At 44.4% G+C, this 22,604-nt stretch overlaps 1 protein-coding gene across 11 annotated transcripts in view; it reads left to right on the forward strand.

Moving 5' to 3' along the window:
- KIAA1217 (KIAA1217 ortholog) overlaps positions 1–22,604 on the forward strand; it is a 443,164-nt gene that overhangs the window by 205,730 nt on the left and 214,830 nt on the right. For 9 of the 11 annotated variants that reach the window (XM_048510261.1, XM_048510271.1, XM_048510272.1 and 6 more), the window contains one exon: positions 10,864–11,141. In XM_048510261.1, coding sequence (XP_048366218.1) covers positions 10,864–11,141 — 278 coding nt within the window. Of the gene's footprint in view, positions 1–10,863; positions 11,142–20,759; positions 20,914–21,669; positions 21,831–22,604 lie in introns of those variants that run through there. The other 2 variants (XM_048510267.1, XM_048510266.1) reach the window with 2 other exon arrangements.

Genomic DNA, 22,604 nt, shown 5'->3' on the forward strand with positions numbered 1-22,604 from the left:
GAGATCCTTCCTTGCTGGCTGTGGTTTTCCTAAAGTCCCTTCCTCTGTCAAGAGCTGGTGCAGAGAATCCTGCAAGTTCCAGGTTACCAGTCTTCCTAAATTGTGGTATGTGTATCTAAGGTTTGTTTGTTTTTTTAAAAAACTATCTCACATAGGTATTCTCTCAGCTCCTTTTGCTGTCTCGTTTCAGTGCTATATGTTTGGTATGAATTATTGCTCTAGGTAGGTCTACACCAGGGGTCTGCAACCTGTGGCTCTCCAGATGTTCATGGACTACAATTCCCATCAACCCCTGCCCACATGGTTAATTGGCCATGCTGGCAGGAGCTGATGGGATTTGTAGTCCATGAACATCTGAAGAGCCACAGGTTGCAGACCCCTGGGCTACACCATTAGCAGGCGAAGCAAGATTCCTTCCCTCACCAGTTTACATGTTCTAGGTTGGTGGTTGTAAAGATGTCATGGAGGAACTAGCCACAGTACATCCTGACTTCACTACTTTGCCACATGTACAGCTTCCGAGAGAGCAGCAGTGGCATAGTGGTTAAGAGCAGGTGTACTCTAATATGGAAGAATTGGGTTTGATTCCCCGCTCTGCCGCTTGAGCTGTGGAGGCTTATCTGGGGAATTCAGATTAGCCTATGCACTCCAACACACTCCACCTGGGTGACCATGGGCTAGCCACAGTTCTTCTGAACTCTCTCAGCCCCACCTACCTCACAGGGTGTTTGTTGTGAGGGGGGAAGGGAAAGGAGTTTGTAAGCCCCTTTGAGTCTCCTTACAGGAGAGAATGGGGGGATATAAATCCAACTCTTCTCTTCTTCTACAGCTAACAAGGATTGTCTTGATGAAAAATTTGTGTTCTAAAAATAAGTTCTCATTCTGTAAATGGCTGCTGCCATTTAATTTTTTTGGGGAAAAGTGTTAGGTGTACAGCAAAACAGTACCCCAAGTACAGTAGCCCACTCGCCTGACTCTGGTGTGATGTGAATTGATGCCCTTAGCTGGAACTTTTAGGGAGGCTCATTCCGCACATGCAGAATAATGCACTTTCAAACTGCTTTCAGTGCTCTTTGAAGCTGTGCAGAATAGCAAAATCCACTTACAAACAGTTGTGAAAGTGGTTTGAAAACGCATTATTTTGCAGGTGCGGAAGGGGCCGGAGACAGCATGGGGAGTTTCCACTGCTGCAGAAGAGCTGTTTTTTGATAATCCCCTTTTCTTTACCTTTGAAGAGTCTCAAAGCGGCTTAAAGTCTCCGCAACAGACATCTTGTGAGGTGGGTGGGGCTGAGAGAGTTCTGAGAAAACTGTGACTAATCCAAGGTCACTCAGCAAGCTTCATGTGAAGAAGTGGGGAAACAAACCCGGTTCTCCTGATTAGAGTCTGCGCTCTTAGCTATTATGTCATGCTGGCTCGCCTGGTGGGAACGTCAACTTGAAATTCTCATTAAAGTTTTCTAAGAAAGCTACTGCCAGTTTCATGTGTGGGTGGAAAGGGCATCCGACCTTAAAAAAAAAGGAGCTATCATCCTGCCAAATTAATTTTTTTTAATAGCTTCAAGCTTTTACTTCCTTTCATGCAGGAGTAGCACAATTTCAATCCAAAAATTCTTGCGCCTGGGAAAGAGCTAAGCTGGATCCAGTGGAACCTCAGTATAATGGCAGACAGTATCTACAGCCGTGATAAATATATAGGAACATTCTGAGATCACAGGGTTGTAAGGAGCTGCTGGCCTGTGGCAACCTCAGCAGGGATCGTCTCCAGGAGACTAGGAAGACAAGTTTTCTGTAAATGGGAACAAAGATGGTCTTTTCCCCACTGATGCAGTTGGTTGCCGTGACATGGATGGTCCAGGCTAGCCTGATCTCATTTCATTTCAGAAGCTAAGCAGGATTGTCGCTGGTTAGTACTTGTAAGGGAGCCCAGCAGTTGAAGTCCAGGAGTTGTTATGCAGAGGCAGCCAATGGCAAACCAACTGTTTGCATCTTGCCTTGAAAGCCCTACAAGGAGGATCGAGAAGTCGATCTATGGCTACCAATCTTGATCCTCCTTGATCCGAGATTGCAAATGCCTTAGCAGACCAGGTGCTTGGGAGCAGCAGCAGCAGCAGAAGGCCCTTGCTTTCACACCCTGCATGTGAGCTCCCAAAGGCACCTGCTGGGCCGCTGTGAGTAGCAGAGTGCTGGACTAGATGGACTTTGGTCTGATCCAGCAGGCTCTTTCTTATGTTCTTATGTTCTTAAGGTCACACAAAATCACCTGCAACTTGACAGCACTTTCCACCATGATATCAGTGTGACCTTGTACATGTAAACAGGGAAGCTGTTAATTTTTGTCAACTTACGTGGAAGGCTGCTCAATCATATCCTCAAGTGAAAGAAGCTTTGGAACTTAATGGCACATTCCAAGAGGGATCTGCAAATTAATCTTGCCTCCTATATCAGAATACAGTATTCATGTCCAAAGCTGCACCCAGGCCTTGTGACAGAAAGCTATTTTAACAATATGTAAAAGGGTGGTGTTTTTGTATGGTATTAAACCCCTCCCCTAAGATTTGTGGACTCAAATTCTCCACCAGCTGGAGTGCAATTGCTTGTTTCTTTTTCAGTGGTCAAATATAGTCAGCAAACCCCTGAAGCCACATTTGACCCGAGTCAAGCCCTTGCTGAACCTCTGACCACAGCGGTGTATTGGGACTTGGTGCCTGGGGCTTGCCCTGGGCGCTGCACCCAGCCTGCCACCACCAAACTCCTGCTGCTGCTGAACTCCCCCCACCCCCCATGCTGGCACCACTGTGCCTGCAAAATCCCATTCTTCCTGGATGGGTGAAGCATTGGGGCCAGATCCTTCCCTCCACCACTTTTAAGCCTCAGGTTGAGGTGGCAGTGGTTTTGAGTCACCATGGTCCTCCTATCCCCTCCTCTGGGGTTGCTGCTTAGATTCCTTCTCTCTTGCTTTCTGTCTCTCTCTGTCTCTTTCTCCCTGGGTGTCCATTCAGGAATAGAGCAGCCTCAGCCATCTATTCCTCAGCTTGGAGCTTCTGGGCCGGATGGGATTCCGTGACTCCACTCCCCCATCAATTCTCAGGATGCCCAAAGACCTCATGAAATCTTCCTCCCTTGTCTGAGCCTAAGGGATTGGGAGGTGTCCCTTGGAGTCTCTGGGAGCTGTTCTCTTCAAGTACCACAATAGACCCCCATTTGCCTGCCCTTCCTGCAGAGCACAATTTTGCAGCCCTTCCTGCACTGGCGATGGAGATACACGGACAGTTGTTCCACAGATTCCTCCTTGGTGACAGATTCAAACAAGTTTGGTGGTGAACCTATGTTTGGTGGTGAACCTGTGTTTGGTAGTGAACCAGATGTTCATGGACTACAATTCCCATCAGCCCCTGCCAGCATGCCCAATTGGCCATTCTGATGGGAATTGTAGTCCATGAACATTTGGAGTGCCATAGGTTCGCCACCACTACATTAGGTGCTTTCCAACAAATTAGGTGTTCAAAATAAGTTGGGTCTTTTCCATTAAATTAAAAAGGGAAGCCCCAGGAACATGCCATTCTTGGAAATCAACAGGAAGTCAGGTGGATATTCTCTTTCAATGTGGGAACTTCCTCCTTTCCATGCAGGGAGAAAATCTGCATGTGAATGCTGCCAGAGCAATCCTTTACCAGGTCACTGGTTTAGATCCCATCACAGACTCACGAGGATGCCTTCACCAAGGCTTTTTGGGCCCCAGATCCCATCTGCAGTGGGGAGACAGCAATAATACTGGCCTGTATTAAAGGGTTGTTTCAATTGTTATGTTTTCTTATTTTTTTTTTCATTCAAAAAAAGATGAGGAAAAAAGAACCAGAGATAAAACTCAAAATCCAGCAACTAAATCGAATTAGAGTGCTGGGAAACACCTTTTTGCACACAAAGTGCACACATGTTAAGTGCTGTCAAGTTGCTTCTGACTAATGTAAATGTAAACTGTCAAGTTGCTTCTGACCTGTAAATCAGTCCTTCAAAATGTCCTGTCATTAATAGCTTTACTCAGATCTGGCAAACTGAGTGCTGTTGCTTTCGTTATAGAGTTGATAAAGTAAAGGGCATCCCCGTTGGCGCAGGAAGCAAATGCGCCAGTGGCTGGGTGCACCTGAGCTCCATGGCCGGTCAGCTCAGAAGTCCAGTGCATTGTGGAGTTGCACTGGTGTCTAGAACGGACATTGGTGTTGGGAAGCGGGCTGGGGTGTTCCGGGGGGGGGGGCTGATGTTACTTGGCTTCCACCTTGGGTTTGTGCCACTGCCCCGGCTCTGGTCTTATGCCACCCTTTTGGGTGGCGTGAGGTCATTGGGTCCCATGGAGGGCTGTCCAGTGGCGGGGAGGGTTTTTGCTTGTTCCTCCCTCCCTGCACTTCTAGAAAGCCCATTGGAGCTGTCACGGCATCATCTTTGCCACTCCGCCTTCAGCCACCACAGGGTTGTGCTCTTAGTTGAGCCGTTACATGTGAACCTCTGACACTTTTCCCTTGCACAGAAATGCCATCTGCGTGGAGGTGTCACACCATTTGCTTTGCTGAGTTGTGTGGACAAAAATGGCAGAGTTGGCAGTTGCTGGGAAACATTCAGTTCTGCTTGTGACACATGAGATAATCGGGGCTTCAAGGAAGTGCCTGCAAGCAGTTTGTTGACATAACATGTTGTTTGCTTTGTGATCCTTAAAAGCAGAGATGAGAACATAGCCCGATTCTTGAACGGATGGACTGTCAGCTACCCAACAGGCCAGATGAAGCGTAAGCACAATCAATGAAGAGGGAAAATGGCTTCCATTTAAGATGGACCTTATTAATACGTCAGGACTTAAGACTTTTTCCTTTGCTCAGTCACTGTTCTGTAGCCATTGTAAAGTTCGGTTGTTTCTAGGAGTATTACATAGCGGGTTTTTTGTTTGTTTTTTGCGTATCCCTTTATCTTAACAGTGATCTATATGCCTTGTAAAAAAAATTTCCCTTGACTTTTCAGAGAGGATTATTTCAAAATTATTGAGATTGGATGGTTTTGTAATTAAGTTACATGTGGAAAAATATTTCATTCTCCTACGGCCCCTCAGCATGTGTGGCGACGGTGGGGCTTCTATCCCCTAATGATACAAGGATTTAATATGAAGTCCTCAGGAATGCTGAGTGGCTTTTAAAGTCTTTACCAGATCCCAAATTCCTTGTTCCTCTTTAAGTACATCTTGTGTCTAAATGGATAATGAATCATGCAGAGGACAAATGGTAGTGGTAAACAGGCGGGGACTTGCAAAGCACTCAGTAAACTGAAGAATGTTGCAGAAATTATGGATAACAGTCTATTTAAGTGTGTTAATTTTAGAGATGCGGGTCTCTTGATGTGTTGGCAGATGTCAATGACAGAAAATTAAAGACCTTCTTTGCTTGCCCTGATGCAGCAGACAAAGATTCATGTAATCTTTATGTGTCTCTCCATCTATCTGCTTTTCTCTCCAATGAGGACCCAAAGCAGCTTTCAATATCATGATCCTTTCCTCCATCTTATCCTTACAATAACAAGCCTGTAATGTAGGTTATGCTGAGAGAGAATGATTGGACTAAAATTGCCCAACAAGCTGCCATGACAGAGTAGGGATTCGAACCTAGGTCTTCCAGATCCTAGTGTAACATTCTAACTCATGCTGATCCAACCAATGGGCAGCCAGAAGCTTCTCAACACTTAAAAGCAGGCATAAAGGTGATGGCTGTCCTTCCAGCTTCTTCCCAGGATCTTGTCCTTAGAGAAATGCTATTTCTGAATGTGGTGCTGCCACAGCTAGTAGACATCATTTGAGCTCCTGTTCCATGAATGTAATCAAGGAAGGACTTGCACTAGCATTTTCCACCTCCGAACCCACTGCTGTTATTAGTCCTGTCTTGTTGGCTCAGTTATTGTGCCATCTAGGCCTAAAGAAGGAATCCTGATTAGGTTAAGACACACATGGGCTGATTATGCACAAGGTGTCTGCAGCACTGCGGGGGTACATGTATGCTGAGGCAAGATTTCTTATACGGATGTATTTCCTTGAGGCCCGCTTTCACTTTTCATTTATCCGCGGCAAGTAACACCACTTCTAGCACAACTTTAATTGGCTTTGTTGCTAGAGCAGTGAACACAGCTTTGCCCTGGACATCTTTCCTCCGCCCAACACCAGCCTACCTAGCTTCACCCTTCCCACTCCTTTGCACTGCCATCCATACCTTTCCCCTTGCCCCTCTTCCATGTTGCCAACTCCTTCCTGCTTCCTACTCATCCTGACGGCATCTTTCAGTAGCCAACAAGTGGAAATCAAAGAAAAGTAGCTCAGCCACAAAACACCCTGACCTCTAAATTCTCATATTGATATATTAATTTATTGATATAAGAATAACAAAGAGTCCTTGGTCCTGCCATACACCCAATGTTCTTGTGCACTTACCCTCCCCCCTTTCCATGGTTGGTGTGAATCCCACCCTCCATACACTACAGGGCTTTTAAAAACTTTATTTCAGCTTCAAGCATCTGTACCATATTAGATCTATTCAAATGGTGAAAGATATAAAACATGAAATATTGGAATAACAAGCCTCTCTCTCCTCCTGCGACAGCAGCAGTGGCAGAAAGTGTGTGTGTTTGTGTGTGGAGGAGAGGGGAGGGGAGAGAATATCAGCTCTAGGAACTGGTCCCCTTCTTCAGCAGCATGTGGTCCAGAGAATTGCTTTGCTTCTTTCATTTTGAAGGGGGGGGGTTACTTTTGGAAAGGGGTCACAATATTGATATAACAGTAAGAACAGCAATATTGATATAACTGTGGTTTCAAGGGCTTTAACAATGCCAACAATCTTGAGACTACTGGGTGTGATGAGATCTGTGCCTTTAAGAGTGAGTTGATGGATGGAGAACCAGGAAAAGCAGACCTGGAGAGATTTCCACAGACAAGCTGTGCAGCAAGGAGTGCCTCCTCATTTGTAAACGGAGAAACTGAAGAGCCCCTGGGTAAGCATTCCTTGCATAATGGGTCATGAGCTCTCATGGCCCTTTCTTACATGCCCAGGGTAATGCTGATTACGACTTTGGTGTCAGAAAGGAATTTTCCTCCAGATTGGCCAGGGATCCTGGAGGGTTTTTTTTTTTTTTTACCTTCCTCTGAGCATAGAACAGGGGTTACTTTGGGAATGGTGGGGGAGGGGGTATAGTTGTGAATTTCCTGCATTGTGCTGGGAGTTGGACTAGATTACCTTTGAGCTCCCTTCCAGCTCTGTGTTTCTATGAGCATATAAAGCTCCCTTATACTGAATCAGACCATTGATCCATAAAGGTCAGTGTTATCTACTCTAACTGGCAGCAATGATTGAATGTCTCAGGCTGAAGACTTTCACCTACCAACTGATCCTATTGGGGTTATCAGGGACTGGAACCTGAGACCTTTGGCATGCCAAGCAAATGCTATACCATTGAGCCACAGCCTTTCTGTTTCCTGATCACTAAAGAGATATAACAAAGGCATGCTCTGTTAATTTGGGGAGTTAGAGTCACACTGTATGCTGTACCATCACCTCAGATGGGGCAGCGTAAGATGTACAGTGGTGGCTACAATAGCAGCACACGTTGTGCAGTCTGGACAGGGACTTTTCTGCTGTCTGTGCCAGATTGCCTGCGAGGGAAAGGGACCCTTTCTTGGCTGTGCGTTACAACTGTTCGACCCTACAGATGTGTCCATTAAAGTAAACGTCGACCAAAAAAGTCAAGGAGACTGCTAATTGCCAAATATGGAGAAAGCAAAGGGAAATGTTTCACAGAGGGCTGCCGGCAGCGGTATGAAAGCCAAGAATGATTTCTGTAATAGCATCACACACAGACAAATCATTTTGCAGAAACCTCCTACAGCATTGAAACTTGAGGTTGCAGCTCTTTAGGTATGGATTCTGTTCCCACTAGGGTTGCCAGTCCCCAGGTGGTAGGTGGAGGTCTCCTGGGATTACAACTGAGCTCCAGGCCTAGAGGTCAGTTCACCTGGATAAAATGCCTGATTTGGAAGGTGAACTCTATGGCAGTATACCCCATTGAAGTTGCTTCGTTCCCCAAATCCCACCCTATTCAGACTCCACCCCCAAAGTCTCCAGGTATTTCCCAACCAAGAGCTGGCAGCAGGGCAGTGTACTGCATGGCTGTTTGATCCTAAGCTCACTTATTGAGGTAGTTTCATGTTGGTCTCTAAGGTGCTCCTGGACTTGAATCTAACCATTATTTGGAGGCAGAGCTATAGCAAGGGGGAACTGTGCCCGGGGCACGTGTGTGCCCTGCACCCCTGCCATGCCCCCACACCAGCGCGCACCCAGTTAAAGACCCCCCCTGTCCCCTGGGCGCTACGCCACTGTTTGGAGGTAAATCTCATTGAATAAGATGGAACTTCCCTGTGAACAAACAGTGATATCCCACCTTTCCTCATGGTTCAAGGTGGCTTACACTAACAGTTAAAATGTTTTCAGTTATAACAAAAAATAAAATAACAAACTCCAAATCCCTCTCCCCAAGTTAAGAACACATATCTGTTCAGGTTGCTTGAATCACATCAGTTGTACTAGCATTTAAGCATGGCATAGTGGTCAAAGTGTTGGGTCTGAAAGACCCATGTCTGAACACCCCACACGGTCATAGCTGCTCACTGGGTGATCCTGGACCAGTTCCATTCTCTCAGACTCACCTGCTTCACAGGTTGTGAGGATAGAACTGAAGAAGGAAGGACAGCATCATAAGTTGCTTTTGGTTCCCACTGGGGACAATAGCAGATGTATAAAAATAAACACCAGCCAGTTCTCTGGGTATCTCCCCCAAGTGACAACTTAGATAGGACAAGACAGAGGACAGATCCTCCAGGGCAGCTTAGCCTCCTCCTCCTGATGACCCAAAGACAGTGATTGTCATATTTGAGAGCAACAGTGCCACCATCTGGATCTGACCTAATCTTGGAGACTCAGACCTGGGTGGCAGCAGCCTGGGAGGAGACAACAGCCCTTTTCAGATTAGCGTTCCCAATCAGATGGTATCTGTTGCTGGCCTGATTCCAAGTAAAGTAATACAGGGATGGGTGTTTTGTACAGCTCATCTCTAGGAACAGACTCTGAACAGTGCTCTGAAGTGCTATGACCATTTCAAACAGTGCCACCACACACACCCCCACACCCCCGCCACCTTTTTTAGCAGCACTTTCTTTTAAAGCTTTTTCACGTTTTAAGATTACTGCTGTAGTGCTGTAGCAATCCAGTGTATCCAAATGCTGGTAATATAACAGTTGAGTGCTATATCTCCAGTATTCAGATGCACTGGATTGCTATGGTGCTATAGCAGTAATCTTAGAATATTTTTTAAAAAACCTGAAAAAGAATGCACCGCTAAAAAAGGCAAGAAAAAAGCGGCTGTTGTGGAAGCCGTCCAGACAACTTGAACAACATACTTCAGCAATTCAGAGGTGCAAGGAAAAATTAAGGATGAGAGAAAGCAGTTTTCATTTTAAAAAAAATAGCTGAGCCCTGGGATACCAACAGGATACAAGCAACTGTCTGAAAAGGTTCAAAAAAATCCATTATGGTTGTGTCTTAAATGACACAAAAATCCGCTAGCAACCGACTGCTCAGATGGATTATATGAGAAGTTTGAAAGGGACCAATATGTTTGTCTTGCTCTGAATGAAAAAAAAATACCTTGAAGGGGCCCTAGATGCTGTCATCCATGTCGATACCCTATGTGCAGAATTACATTCCGTTGTACTCAGGTAGTGGTGATATTTTTGATTAATCGTGCATAGAGTTGGCTTCCCAAATAACTAATTTTAGAAAGGAGGATTCTCAAGTCATTTATTTTAAGAACGAGGGTGAAGTCTGCATATTTGGGAACATTTCCAATGATTACTTTCTTCTTTTTTGCTCTTTGCAAACCAGGTGTTTTTTTCCGTAGATATTAGGTAACCAACTTTCAACCTGCATTTTTCTTTTTGGGGCCCTGGGGGGTTTGTGTTACTCAGCTATCTGAAGATAAGTTAGCACTGACATCTAGCCTATGTTCTCTTCTCAAAGCTATTTATAATAGGCAGGCCTCAAAAGTGGATTTTAAAGTTGTAAAAGTTATCTGACTTTTTCCCCGTTATCCCCCCCCCCCCCCCCGCATCTCATAGGCTTGCTTTTATTTCATTTCTCAAAAGAATGGTTTATTGAAAAAGTGACACTATATTTTCCAGTCTGCTGTCTCGGAGAGGCATAAAATCAAGCAAGATCCATGAAATTTAAAACCAAGGCTATGGGCTGAAAAAGCGGGGAGTGGGAGGTGGGGGGGGGCGGGGGAGGAGTTGAGGGGAAAAAAGTGCTTTTCTAGCTCTTTCACAGACATTTCAGAACATGCTGAAAACACACTGGAAAAAGATTAAAGATTTCAATTCCAGTTTTTGAAAGGAATTTTATCAGTTGGGATCTTGAAGGAGGCATTGTTACGGCCCCATTAAAATGTGCCAGCGCATTATGAAGAACATTAAAAAAACCTACTGTAGATTTTATTGCTTAAGGAGTAAAGGTGTTCGCCATTCATTCATCCTTTCTTCCCCTTCAAGATAGCATGGAGGACATGCTTCTCTTAATGATCCATTTTCCATGCAGTGTTACATACTATATTTTATAGCTTATCCAAACTACCATTTTAGTACATATTTTATTAAAACTCAACTGCATACATCTTTCCATATAAATGAGGTAGGACTGTTTTTTCGGTACTACCGCTAGGCTTAAAAGTTATTCTTTTGCGAACAAGAGATGCTTTTCTTCTTTTACAATGTCTTACATGTTTCGATTCACAGACCAGAGGAAAAGCAGTCTGCATGCTGCCTCGTTAGATGATGCAGAGTGTCTCTGGCCCAAGGAACTCATCGCTGCTGGAAACAGCCAGACTTCAAAACCGGGACGCAACATTCCTCGGAGACACACCGTAGGTGGTCCTCGGAGTTCCAAAGAAATCCTGGGCATGCAGACCTCCGATATGGACAAAAAGAGGGAGGCTTTCCTTGAACATCTCAAGCAAAAATACCCCCATCATGCCACTGCAATAATGGGCCACCAGGAACGACTGAGAGATCAGGTATGGAAAGTCAATCACATTGTTACATGGTTGGGCTGACCAGTTTTGTGTTTCAAAAAAATCTATCTAAATTGTGAACATGGTTCTGATTTGGATAGCCATGGGTGTATTTGTACATACTAGGGTTGCCAACTTTGAGGTGACAGCTGTTGATCTTCTGGGATAACAACTGATCTCCAGGTGACCGAGATCAGGTCTCTTGGAGCAAATGGCTTCTTTCAATGCTTTCTATGACATTCTGTGACATTATACCCTGTCGATGTCCCTCCTCTTTCTAAACCCCACCTTACTGAGGCTCCACCCCCAAAATCTCTGGGTATTTCCCAGCCAGGAGCTGTCAGCCATACCAGTGGCTTTCATACAAATGGGCTGTGCTGTTCTTGAAGGAATGGAGATAAATTCACGGAGCTGCTACTTGCACTGAAGTCAATAAAGAAGCCCCTATGCTTTCAAGAAGTTTATGGAGCTCCATACATGTCTGAAATCCCTAATGAAACATGGAGATTGTACAGTTTCAGAGCTGCGCTTCATGTGCCACGTTAGGTCTTCAACTTTGAATCAATAAACAGACTCTCTGTATTGTTGATCAGTAGCATTTCTTGGAAGGCAATGAAGCACCCAGCTTAACAAAGCCAGTTCTGGTGAACCTGGCTTTTGCTATCCCCTTTATTCAGAAATAATCCCCCATCCCATTTTCCCAAAGAATGTGAGAAAGAGTTACTCCGGAGCCGAGGTGCCCCAAGGTCGTCGACAGATAGAGATAAACCCACCTGACCTCCTGCTTCCACAGACCAACAGAAACATCCCATTTCCCATGGGAGTAAAAGTGTCAGGGGTAAGCCTAGTTATCTGCGTAGAGTGTGAAGCCATAAAGAAGATATCCAAAAATGATGTCTCATTACACCAGTGGTAACATATAGCAGGCTGGTTACATATATCTTGTAGTGATTACATTGAGGTAGGAATGCATCTCAATCAACCAGATGCAATCACAAGCAATATATTTTGTAACAACTACGTTGAGTTAGGAATGCATCTCAATCAACTAGGTGCAATCCCTGACATACCAGCAGAATCATGTACTTCTCCTTGTGGTGAGCAATACTTTTATAGATTGCAATAGGAGCACCATATATTTGCATGTCGTAGTTTTACATAGAGGCGCCATGTAGGAGACTCTGAAAGAAGAGTTCTGATTTAGCCTTCTGTCTGCCTTGGGGTGGGACTTTACATTTCATATTGATAGTTCACATATCAATATTGTGCAGGCTCCTTATCATTAAATTTTGCTTTTGTGGGGAAAGCTGGCTATCGATCGGAAATACCCGCAAAGAGTTATGGGAGAAGACCAGAAGGATTGGAAACCCTTGAAGCAAGGGAAAACTTTGGGATTTACTTGTTGTCAGGAACTGCGGGATTTCAGGGACCTTTGGCACTGTAAGTGTGAGTGCGTCTGCAGAGAAATCTCTGCCCGGAAGGAAACATACCCTTGCTGCCGGGCAGAACACCTGTATATAATCAGCCAGAGGCACCAATGGCCAAGTTTTGGTTTGTCATTACATGTGAATCAAACAGGTATGAACTCCGAGTCTTTAACTGTCCACTCAGGGATAGCTGCTTCAAAGATGAGGGGAAATGGGCTAAGATTATAATGGGGCGAGAACAGCTGGCCTTCAGCATCCTTTTGCCTTGAGCATGCTAGCTCATGAACAGTGCACATGGCCCAATCCATCTTTCTTTTTAACCTCTCTTGATTTGATGGTTTCTCTGAACAAATGAATATCGACCTCCTTTTGTCAACTTACCATGACAGAAAAGCTGCTGTTGTACAAGAAGGGACTCTGAGGTGCCTCATTTGCTGAACTGAACACAATTGCTTTGCAGTGACTTTATGATGTTCCATGAAACCATCATTAGGCCTGCTATGATATCGTATAGATTTATGATTTGGCAACTGGTAGTTTTTGCCCTTGCAACATGGAGAGGCGGTGGCTTGATGGTATCTTTATTGCATGCAGAAGATCTTAGATTCAATCCGTGGCATTGCCAGTTTAATACAAGGATCAGGTAGGAGACTCTAGAAAAGATCTCTGTCTTGAGACCCTGCTTTTGGAGTGGATTCTGCTGACCTTGGTCTGGCCCCAATGTAAGGCAGGTTCTTGGGTTCAGTTTTCAGGCTATTCTGCCGTAGGTGTTTAGAATGCCGCCTGCCTTGATATTTATCAGGAAGCTACAGCTGATGGTGAACAACTTTTCAGTTTTTGTTTTGGTGAGACTTGGTCAGAGGAGGCACACGTTCCAAGTTTTATCTTTATTTTCTGTATTATTCTGCCACCAGTTCAAAACATTGGTGGCATGGGGCCCATATACTTGAAACTCTCACTGGTACAACTATTTGGTGAACGTGTGAAACTGCCTTATACTAAGTCAGGCCATTTGGTCAGTATTGTCTTCTGGCAGTGACTCTCTAGGATATCACATCACCACACCAGTGTGGTGTAGCGGTTAAGAGCAGGTGGATTCTAATCTGGAGAACCGAGGTTGATTCCACACTCCTCCGCCTGAGTGGCAGAGGCTTATCTAGTGAACCAGATGTGTTCCCGCACTTCTACATTCCTGCTGGGTGACCCTGGGCTAGTCACAATTCTTCAGAGCTCTCTCAGCCTCACCTACCTCACACGGTGATATTGTGGGGGGGAGGAAAGGAAGGAGTTTGTAACCTGCTTTTGAGACTCCTTCTGATTCAGAAAACCAGGGTATAAATCCAAGCTCTTTTTCTTCTTCTACAACCTTTTAACTGGACACTGGAGATTGTACTGGGGACCTTCTGCATGCAAAGGGTGGTGGATTCTAATCTGGAGAACTGAGTTTGATTCCCCACTCCTCCACATAAGTGGTGGACTCTTATCTGGTGAATCAGATTTGTTTCTGCACTCATAAATTCCTGCTGGATGACCTTGGGTTAGTCACAGTTCTCTCAGAACTCTCTCAGCCCCACCTACCTCACAAGGTGACTGTTTGGGGACAGGAAGGAAAAGGTGTTTGTAAGCCCCTTTGTTGTCTCCTTACAGGAGAGAAGGGGAGTATAAATCCAAACTCCTACTCCTTTGATGGGACCACATCTCTGCCTATTCACTGTTAGACACTCTAGGTCCAAATTAGGGAGAAAAGCAGAATATAAATTAAAAAAAACAAAAGCAAGCATAAGAAAGAAAGGCTGACTATTGTTTTCTGGGCTTCCCCCCCTTATTCTGTCAATTCATAACACATCTATTCTAAAAAATAGTGGCTTTACTCTCAGTTGTACAAATTAATATTTCATTCTTAATTAAAGTGTGCCCTCATTGATTAAAATTGACTCCCTTTAATTAAAGATTTATTCCGTTGAAGCCAATTTATATTACTGACCCTCATAGCCTGACCATTAGAAGTAGCAGTCTGGTCCTGTCCAGTAAAAGAGAGATGAACTGGGGGGGTGGGGGTGGCGGGGGGGTTCACTTGGTAGAGCAATCCAAAGGTCTAGTTCGTTCGTTTACAGCAAAGCTTACCGTCCACTTTTAATAGACCAGGACTTAACTGCTACTTTTGAGGGTCTGGAGAATTAGGTTGTATAATTTAATTAGGGCTGCGATTCTTGAGCAGCCCAAGTGAGAAGATTCCCTCATTCCAAAATGATTTTAAAAAGTTACAACTCTTTCCATTTTTCCTACACCATTCTCTCCGGAGAATGTGAAGCCAAAGGAAATTTCCACAGTTGTCTCCAATGATACATTGTGGTCTGGAATTTGTCTCTTGTGAATGATACTGCTGCAGGGTAGAAAGTGGAAGAGAAAAGTGGGAAAAAAGCCATTTGCTAATCAGCGCGCTCACCAATGTAATTTAAATTGCAGACACAGGAAATGCAAAGCTTTAATGCAACTAAGTTGCTGGTGAAAGTGGCCATAAGGAAGCCAAGTCTGTGGCTTCTCAACACATTATGATTGCTGGAGGAAGACTTGGTGGTAACACTTACGTTTCCTACAGCAGGGATGTAGCATGAGGGCATTCCACACCAGATAGGAAGAAACATAGGAATACATATATCTGGGATATCCCAGCCAGAAGCCCACTAGACATGTTCTTGTGTGAAGTAGATGGGTTACATGTTTGCTGGTATTCCTGACATCAGTCACAGTCTCTGGAGCTGCCCTAATGGGTCTGGTTCTGATTTTTTTGCCAGCTCTTATAAATGGCCAAGGACTATCCACTCCCACCTCCCCCTTTCCCCTTAAAGAGTGAAATTCTCCTGCTGCTGCTTCATTGATTGTACTTGTTATCTGTGTAATGGACTATAGTATCTGTGCAGAGGCTACAGGGTGGTAAGTAAAGATAATTCACAAATGGCTTTTAGAAAAAGAAGGCAGCGTATGAGATTAAATCTGTCCTGAGTCATGTAAATATTTAGTTCCAGTGGTATAGGCACTCGCAAGCCAAGTTTGGACAGACTACTGTAGGGATATCCTATACATTTCGCAACTCAATCCCCCCTCTGAAACCAATAAATTACAGTAGGAATGCAGTAACTGCATTTGCTTTCTGTTTGTTTTTAAAAAAATGTGTCCTACTTGCTAATTTATAAAGGCTGCATATCTAAGATCACTTGCTAAGGAATAAGTCTCACTGAACTCAGTGGGGGCTTCCTTTTGAATAAACATATGCCAGAAATCAAAGGGATCTCTCCTGTTTGTGGGTTTGTAATATTCCCTCCCGAACTGTGTATACAATGCCTGAGGGAGTGTCCCTGGAGCAGCAGGATTTCTCTAAGGGGATCAGGCCATGTTGCTTTTGCCTCGAATAATCCCCCACCCACCCATGCACCACCACCATCATAAGCCAGACAGATTCATTCAAAGCTGTCAAAAATGATTATTCATTTTCTGCATAAATTATTTAATGGAAACCTGACAAAAACTTAATAAAATTTGGTTCTTCCTCTTTAGCAACAAGCTGCGACTTACAGTCCCTAGGGAATAGCATGTGGATGCGCGTGTGTGAGATGCTCCCTTTCTTGGTATACTCAAAAGACTGAAGGAATGGGGAAACAGCTGGGTATCTCAGTGGGCTCTTAAGATTCTGCTTATAAGGCACTGAAACAAGTAGATCAGCATTTTGCTCTCAGAAGGAAGATGGGTGTGGCTACACCCAGGTGGGGGGGGGCAGCAAAGAGCCGGAGATCTGCTACAGGGGTCTGCAACCTGCCGCTCTCCAGATGTTCATGGACTAAAAATCCCATCAGCCCCTGCCAGCATGGCCAATTGGGATTTGTAGTCCATGAACATCTGGAGAGCCGCAGGTTGCAGACCCTTGTGTTACAAGAATCCCTTAAGAAATTTACTACCAAGAAACAAGGGAAAGAATACCAAGTGCAGTCCTAAGCAGAGATACATATTTCTAAATCCACTGAAATCAGTGGACTTAGAAGGACGGAAATCAGTTTTAGCTTACACTGGGGCAGCTCCATCCAAAAGGCTGGGCGCCCAGATGCGGCACACTGGCCAGCCGGGCCCAAGGAGGCTTTCTGGTGGCATGGGGAGGCTAAAGACACACAAAAAGTCTCCTGCCACCAGAAAGCCCCCATTGGACTTAATGGACGTACGCCACTAAAAAGGTAGTGTAAGTCCCAAGCCCCAGCTGCCTGCGTAACTGGGACAGCAATGTCATTTTCTTACCCCTGGTTTTCAGAGGAGTTTTCCATTCAGGAGACAAGCTTGTATTGTATTAATGTTGGAAAAAATATATATTCTTGCAAGGCTGAGACTTCTGTTGCCATAGCTTGTTTTGGCACCCATGATCATTCCAGCATGGGAAGTGGTGTAGCTGAGTGGTGGAGCAAAGGGTTTGTATGCCGAAATTTCAAGTCTTAACATAACCCCTCACTCCTCTGTTCCTGTGGGCTCAGGTATTTATTGAGGACTTGATTCACCACCTTTTCATATAAATGCCTGAGTCAACTTGCAAGATTCAATAATGCCTAAAATCAGCTAACCTGCATAAAGCCAATAGAAACAATCAATAAAACACAGTAAAAATAGCAGGAAGATCATAGAAGAATGTGAACAGCTGTGGCATATAAAGGATAAGTGTGATAAATAATTTAAACTATGTACCAACTTTAATAGCAGTGCATTGAAAGAGTGGCTCCTTGTACTATCTGGCAGCTATTATGGATCTGCTTTGCTGTGATTAAACAGTTTACTGCATTATTTACTTATTGCAGTATTTTATTGGTTATGTTTTATTTATAAAGATTTGTTCCTGTAATAAAAAACAGTTAGGATGAAATAGTTCCTTAAGTGAAACAATAATCAGCAAGTTCATTAAAACTCTTTTCACAGTGCAACATCTACAGGCCTTCTAAAACAGTGTAGAATCAAAACGCTTTGGCAAATGAAAACATCTTCATATGGTACCTAAAGGATAATCCAACTTGTCAGATGACTATCTGTGGGTAGGGCATTTTACAACCAACGTACTCCACTGAAAAACTCCCTCTCTGGCTGCTATTAACCAGAAGGTGGAGTCAAATACCGTAAGGTCTTCAATGTAGTTGGCAAACAGGTTTGTATACCGGTAGTAGTAGCTTATCTTAATGTTGCATTGTTTTCAACACTTTGGCCCTGGTTCAGTTTAGTTAGACTATGGCCCCTTCCGCATATGCAGAATAATGCACTTTCAATGCACTTTCAATGCACTTTGCAGCTGGAATTTACTGTGCGGAATAGCAAAATCCACTTGCAAACAATTGTGAAAATGGATTGAAAGTGCATTATTCTGCATGTGAGGAAGGGGCCTTTGAATTGTCCATATACTGACCAATTGAACCGTTGATGTCCAGCTGATCCCACATAGGTCTCCTTCTGTTATGGTTGCAAAGTCCCTCCAGCCTCCTGCAAGGGATAAGGGGGAAGGGTCCCCGGCTCTAGTTGGGGAAACTCCTGGAGATTTGGGGGAGAACAGGTAGCATTGAGTCCGCCATGCCCATGTGGTGTAGTGGTTAAGAGCAGGCACACTGTAATCTGGAGAACTGGGTCTGATTCGCTGCCCTGCCACTTGAGCTGTGGAGGCTTATCTGGTGAACTAGATTAGCTTCTTCTCTCCAACACATGGCAGATGGGTGAGCTTGGGCTAGTCACGGTTCTTCGGAACTCTCTCAGCCCCACCTACCTCACAGGGTGTTTGTTGTAAGGGGAGAAGGGACAGGGGTTTGTCAGCCCCTTTGAGTCTCCTTACAGGAGAGAAAGGGGGGATATGGATCCAACTCTTCTTCTTCTTCTTCTTCTTCTTCTTCTTCTTCTTCTTCTTCTTCTTCTTCTTCTTCTTCTTCTTCTCTCTTCTCCTCCTCCTCCTCCTCCTCCTCCTCCTCCTCCTCCTCCTCCTCCTCCTCCTCCTCCTCCTCCTCCTCCTCCTCCTCCTCATCCATTTTCTCCAGGGGAACTGATCTCTGTAGTCTGCAGATAAGCTATAATTCTGGGGGGTACCCAGGAGCCACCTGGATCCTGGCATCCCTACCTTCCATCCATTCGCTAACCTTGGATTTATAGAACATGAAAACTTATTCCTCCATTTCCATTGAAATGGACTTCTCTAAAGTCAAGATTAAGTTCACATAGCATAGCCGAATTGATTATGGAAGAGAACTAGCGCAAAAACTGAAAACTGTGCAAAAACTGTATTTGAAAAATCATAACTTAAAAATTAAATACTTTCAATACTTCTGTCTCCCCTTTCGGGGGTGGGGTGTAAAACCTCTAAATGCACTCTCTGTTTAGGGCAAACTGGTGTGTCTGATTCTGAAAGCCATGGACTAAAGCTAGTCCTGGGATCCAGGCCTCAAGCAACTAATTGCCAGACATAGCTGCTGGTGTTTGCAGAACGCTCTCCCAGAAACAAAATGAGGCCTGATGAGTTGTCTCTCCAGGACAAGGGAATACATCAAGAAGCAGGTCAAGCACAACAAATTCCATGAAGACAGATCCAAGCAGACAGGGTTCCAGGGGGAGGGGGAGAGGGAAGTCCCAGACAAAAGCAGAGAATGGCCTAAACTACAGAACCACTACAAATTCCTTTTGAACTGTTGTTTCGAAGCCAATCTGCATTTACAAGGAGACTGACTGAATACCCCAGCAGCTGAAAAGGTTACCGCTGGTTGGTAAGCAACAGGTGGGGTTTAGGGACTGCACACACAGAGAAACCCATGCAATCTAGTTTTAAAACTTGACCCTGCAATCAGTAATATTATTTTAAAAAATTAAGGTTGGGACACCCAGAGGCTTAGAACCAAGGGGGCCGGGGGGGCGCGATGCACCGGGCAGGTGCCCCTGCGGAGGAGTGGCGTTCCGGGGGTGTTCCGGGGGCTTGGAGGGACATGGCATGCGCATGCACTGGGCGCACTTCCCCCTTGCTTCATCCCTGGGGAGACCACATTGGTGGAGGATTCGTTCCTGGGATCACCACAAATGGCGAATTTCATAACCCCACAAAAAACCCATTTAATGAGGCAGTAATCATAATGATGGTGCTGCGGCAGTACAAACTGGCTTGAAACCATGTCGTGTGACCTAACTATGGGCATCGAATAATTGAAATCACAGGTCATGAACTAGAGATCGAATGGCAAGGGTCCACTGTATTCGAATATTTGCAAGCAAGTTCTACAAATTACTGGTTCGCTAGTTTAAAACCACATATCAACATTGTTATAATACTATGACCCTGGTTACTCATTTGGATGCTGAATCAATCCCATTTTTGTACTTTGCTACCTTTATATGTGGGGAACTGTCCTGGGAAACTTCCCTTTCTTCTTCTGAACTCTGTATTGAGACACAATTCCATCTTGTGAGCCTGGGAAAGATAGGGTAAGGATCTGTTCATACTGGTTGTTGTGGGTTTTCCAGACTGTGTGGCCGTGGTCTGGGAAGTCTTGTTCCTAACATTTTGCCTGCATCTGTGGATGCCAGCCACAGATGCAGGCAAAACGTTAGGAACAAGACCTTCCAGACCACTACCACACAGCCCGGAAAACCCACAACAACCAGTTGAATCCGGCCGTGAAAGCCTTTGACAATAGATCTGTTCATACTTTTTTTCAGCTTCCTCTACTACACTTATGAATGTTTCACTCACTTGGTTTTGGATCTAATCCAAAGGCACCATAAGAATACATAAGATTTTCTCCAGGGTCACTGGAAATTCCCAGGAATTTTCCTTCAGCGGTCTGCTTCAAAAACTGTCCCTGAAGTTCCTCTAATTTTGTTGTGTGGCGGGACTTTTTAGAACGGAGCCTTCAGGAGCCTAGCCGCCTGTGCGAAAGCTCCCTTCAAGGCCAGTGAAAGAACACTTATCTACACATCGGGCCCCTGGGCACTATTATGATACAAACAATACATTTCAGCAGGCGTGGTTGTTATTTCAAAACTATCCCCCACACACTTAGGCAGGACTTGTCTATTTTTTAAGGGATAACAGGAAGACTGTCACAGCTCCGAAGGTGTTGGCAGAGTAGAGTTACAAAAGATCTTTCTTTTGGAGGGGTGGAGAATCTAATTTTCGGCATCTTTTAATCAAGGCATCCCTGAATGCTCATGAAACCGAAGCACTAATGGGATCCACTGTTGACTGAAAAGAAGGAAATGAGGATGTAAAGGAAGTGTGGGGAGGGGAGCCCAGAAGGAAGGTGCTGAGGCTTTGGAGAGACGGCTTGCGAGGGACCTCTGTGTTCTCCGTGCTGCAGGTGGGTTTGCTGAACTGGACTGTTGTGTTGTGTTGTGGTTTCCACCTCAGAGAGTGAGCAAGGGGGCAGAAGGCATAACCGTGTTCACAGGTTGTGAGACTGGAGTAATGTTTGCCCCGAGAAGCTGTTAAAAATAGCTGAATTCCTTCCAAAGAAAATGGGGAGGGAAACCTTTCAGGAGAAACCAGTTTTACAGGTTGTGCCATTCAAGGGGGATTATGGGTTCTTTTTTTAAAAGGAGGAAGGGAAACAATGAATCTTCAGAAGCTGTAATATTAAAATCTCACAACTTGCGGCTCTTCACCATAATAGGGGTTTTTTTTTTGGGGGGGGGGTTCCTTGGTAGGGATTGTTGGACAGGGAAATGCAAACAGCAGCATGTTGTTCAATATATATGTACATATTAAAAACCCTAATATATATATTTAAAAACCCTAATTCTGTTTGGCTTCAAAAGCAAACAAAATATGCATTAATGTTTTAAGAGTCACTTAACTTCTGGTTCTATTAGCATGCCAAGGAACAGGCCGTTAAACATTTACTTGAAACAAAACAGTTGAAGTGTATTTGTGCAGTTTGAACCTGACAGGTTGTTCTGTCATGTTAGGCAGGTGGGGTTAATGTAACCATGGTAATTGATGATGTCATGCTTGGGAAAGCATGTTAAGACAGGGAATGTACGGTGTGTAGCTGTTTAAAGCCCCATAGGCTAGAAGTGGCTTTTATGCAAATGGGAAAGTTTCACTCCAAAAGGAGCAAAAGGCATTGCATTAGAGACATGGAAGGTTTTTTACTTGTCTGGATTGTAAAAGGGTTTATAAGAACCTAAAGAAGGGGGGGGGGAGGATTGGTATCTACAGGAACGAGAACCGTTCTCTAGCTTATCTTCTGCCTTGCCTGCCGAATCCTCCGTTGAGGTAAACAGAAATTTCCTTTTTATCATTTGTTGACTAGGATTGTGTTGTTGAAATCAACTTTGTGGCATTGTTTTCCTCCGTAGCAGAGCTGAATCAGTAAACGGGGCTTCCTGATATGGTATGCAGGCACCCTGTCCACCCCTTCCTTCTTCGCCTCCCCCTCTCCACCCTATCTTTTGATTGAGTGATCCGTAGATTTTGAATAATATGAAAGTAGAGGGGAAGGCTTATGCTTATTGCGTGACTCATGCTTTGTAGTGTGTTGGAGAGGGGAAACCAGAAACTGAAAATAGATTTATTTATTCTGTGATTCTTTCCTGAAAGGGAGGCTCCTGTACCTTCTCTGTTCGAACTGAACTCTATGTCATCAGAGAATTAAGAAAGCACGTTTCCCTGCTCCAAATGTGGAAAGATCTTTGTGTGTTGACTTCTAAAAACCAATTTCTGATGCAACTTTCACGAATGATGTTCCCCTTTTAGCACACCTTGCCATGTGAAACTGGCAAACTTTAGGAAGGGGAGGAGTAAACTTAACCTTTTTCTATCCATTGCAATGTCGCTTTTACAGTTAGGAGCAAATTCCTTCATTTTTGCTACTTGCAATTAAATCAGAAGAAATTTTCCTTAGTTCTTCCCTAGCATCAAAAAGGAAGTTTATGGAGCCAGAGATAAGGTTTGAATAATTTGTGTACAGGTTAGTTATTTGGTTTAGTTTAGTTATTTGAGGACAGAAAGGTCACATATTCGGTTTAAAGCCACCTCTGAAATGTAAAC

Source organism: Sphaerodactylus townsendi, linkage group LG11 (genome assembly GCF_021028975.2).
Source record: "Sphaerodactylus townsendi isolate TG3544 linkage group LG11, MPM_Stown_v2.3, whole genome shotgun sequence".
Classification (NCBI taxonomy): Eukaryota; Metazoa; Chordata; class Lepidosauria; order Squamata; family Sphaerodactylidae; genus Sphaerodactylus; species Sphaerodactylus townsendi.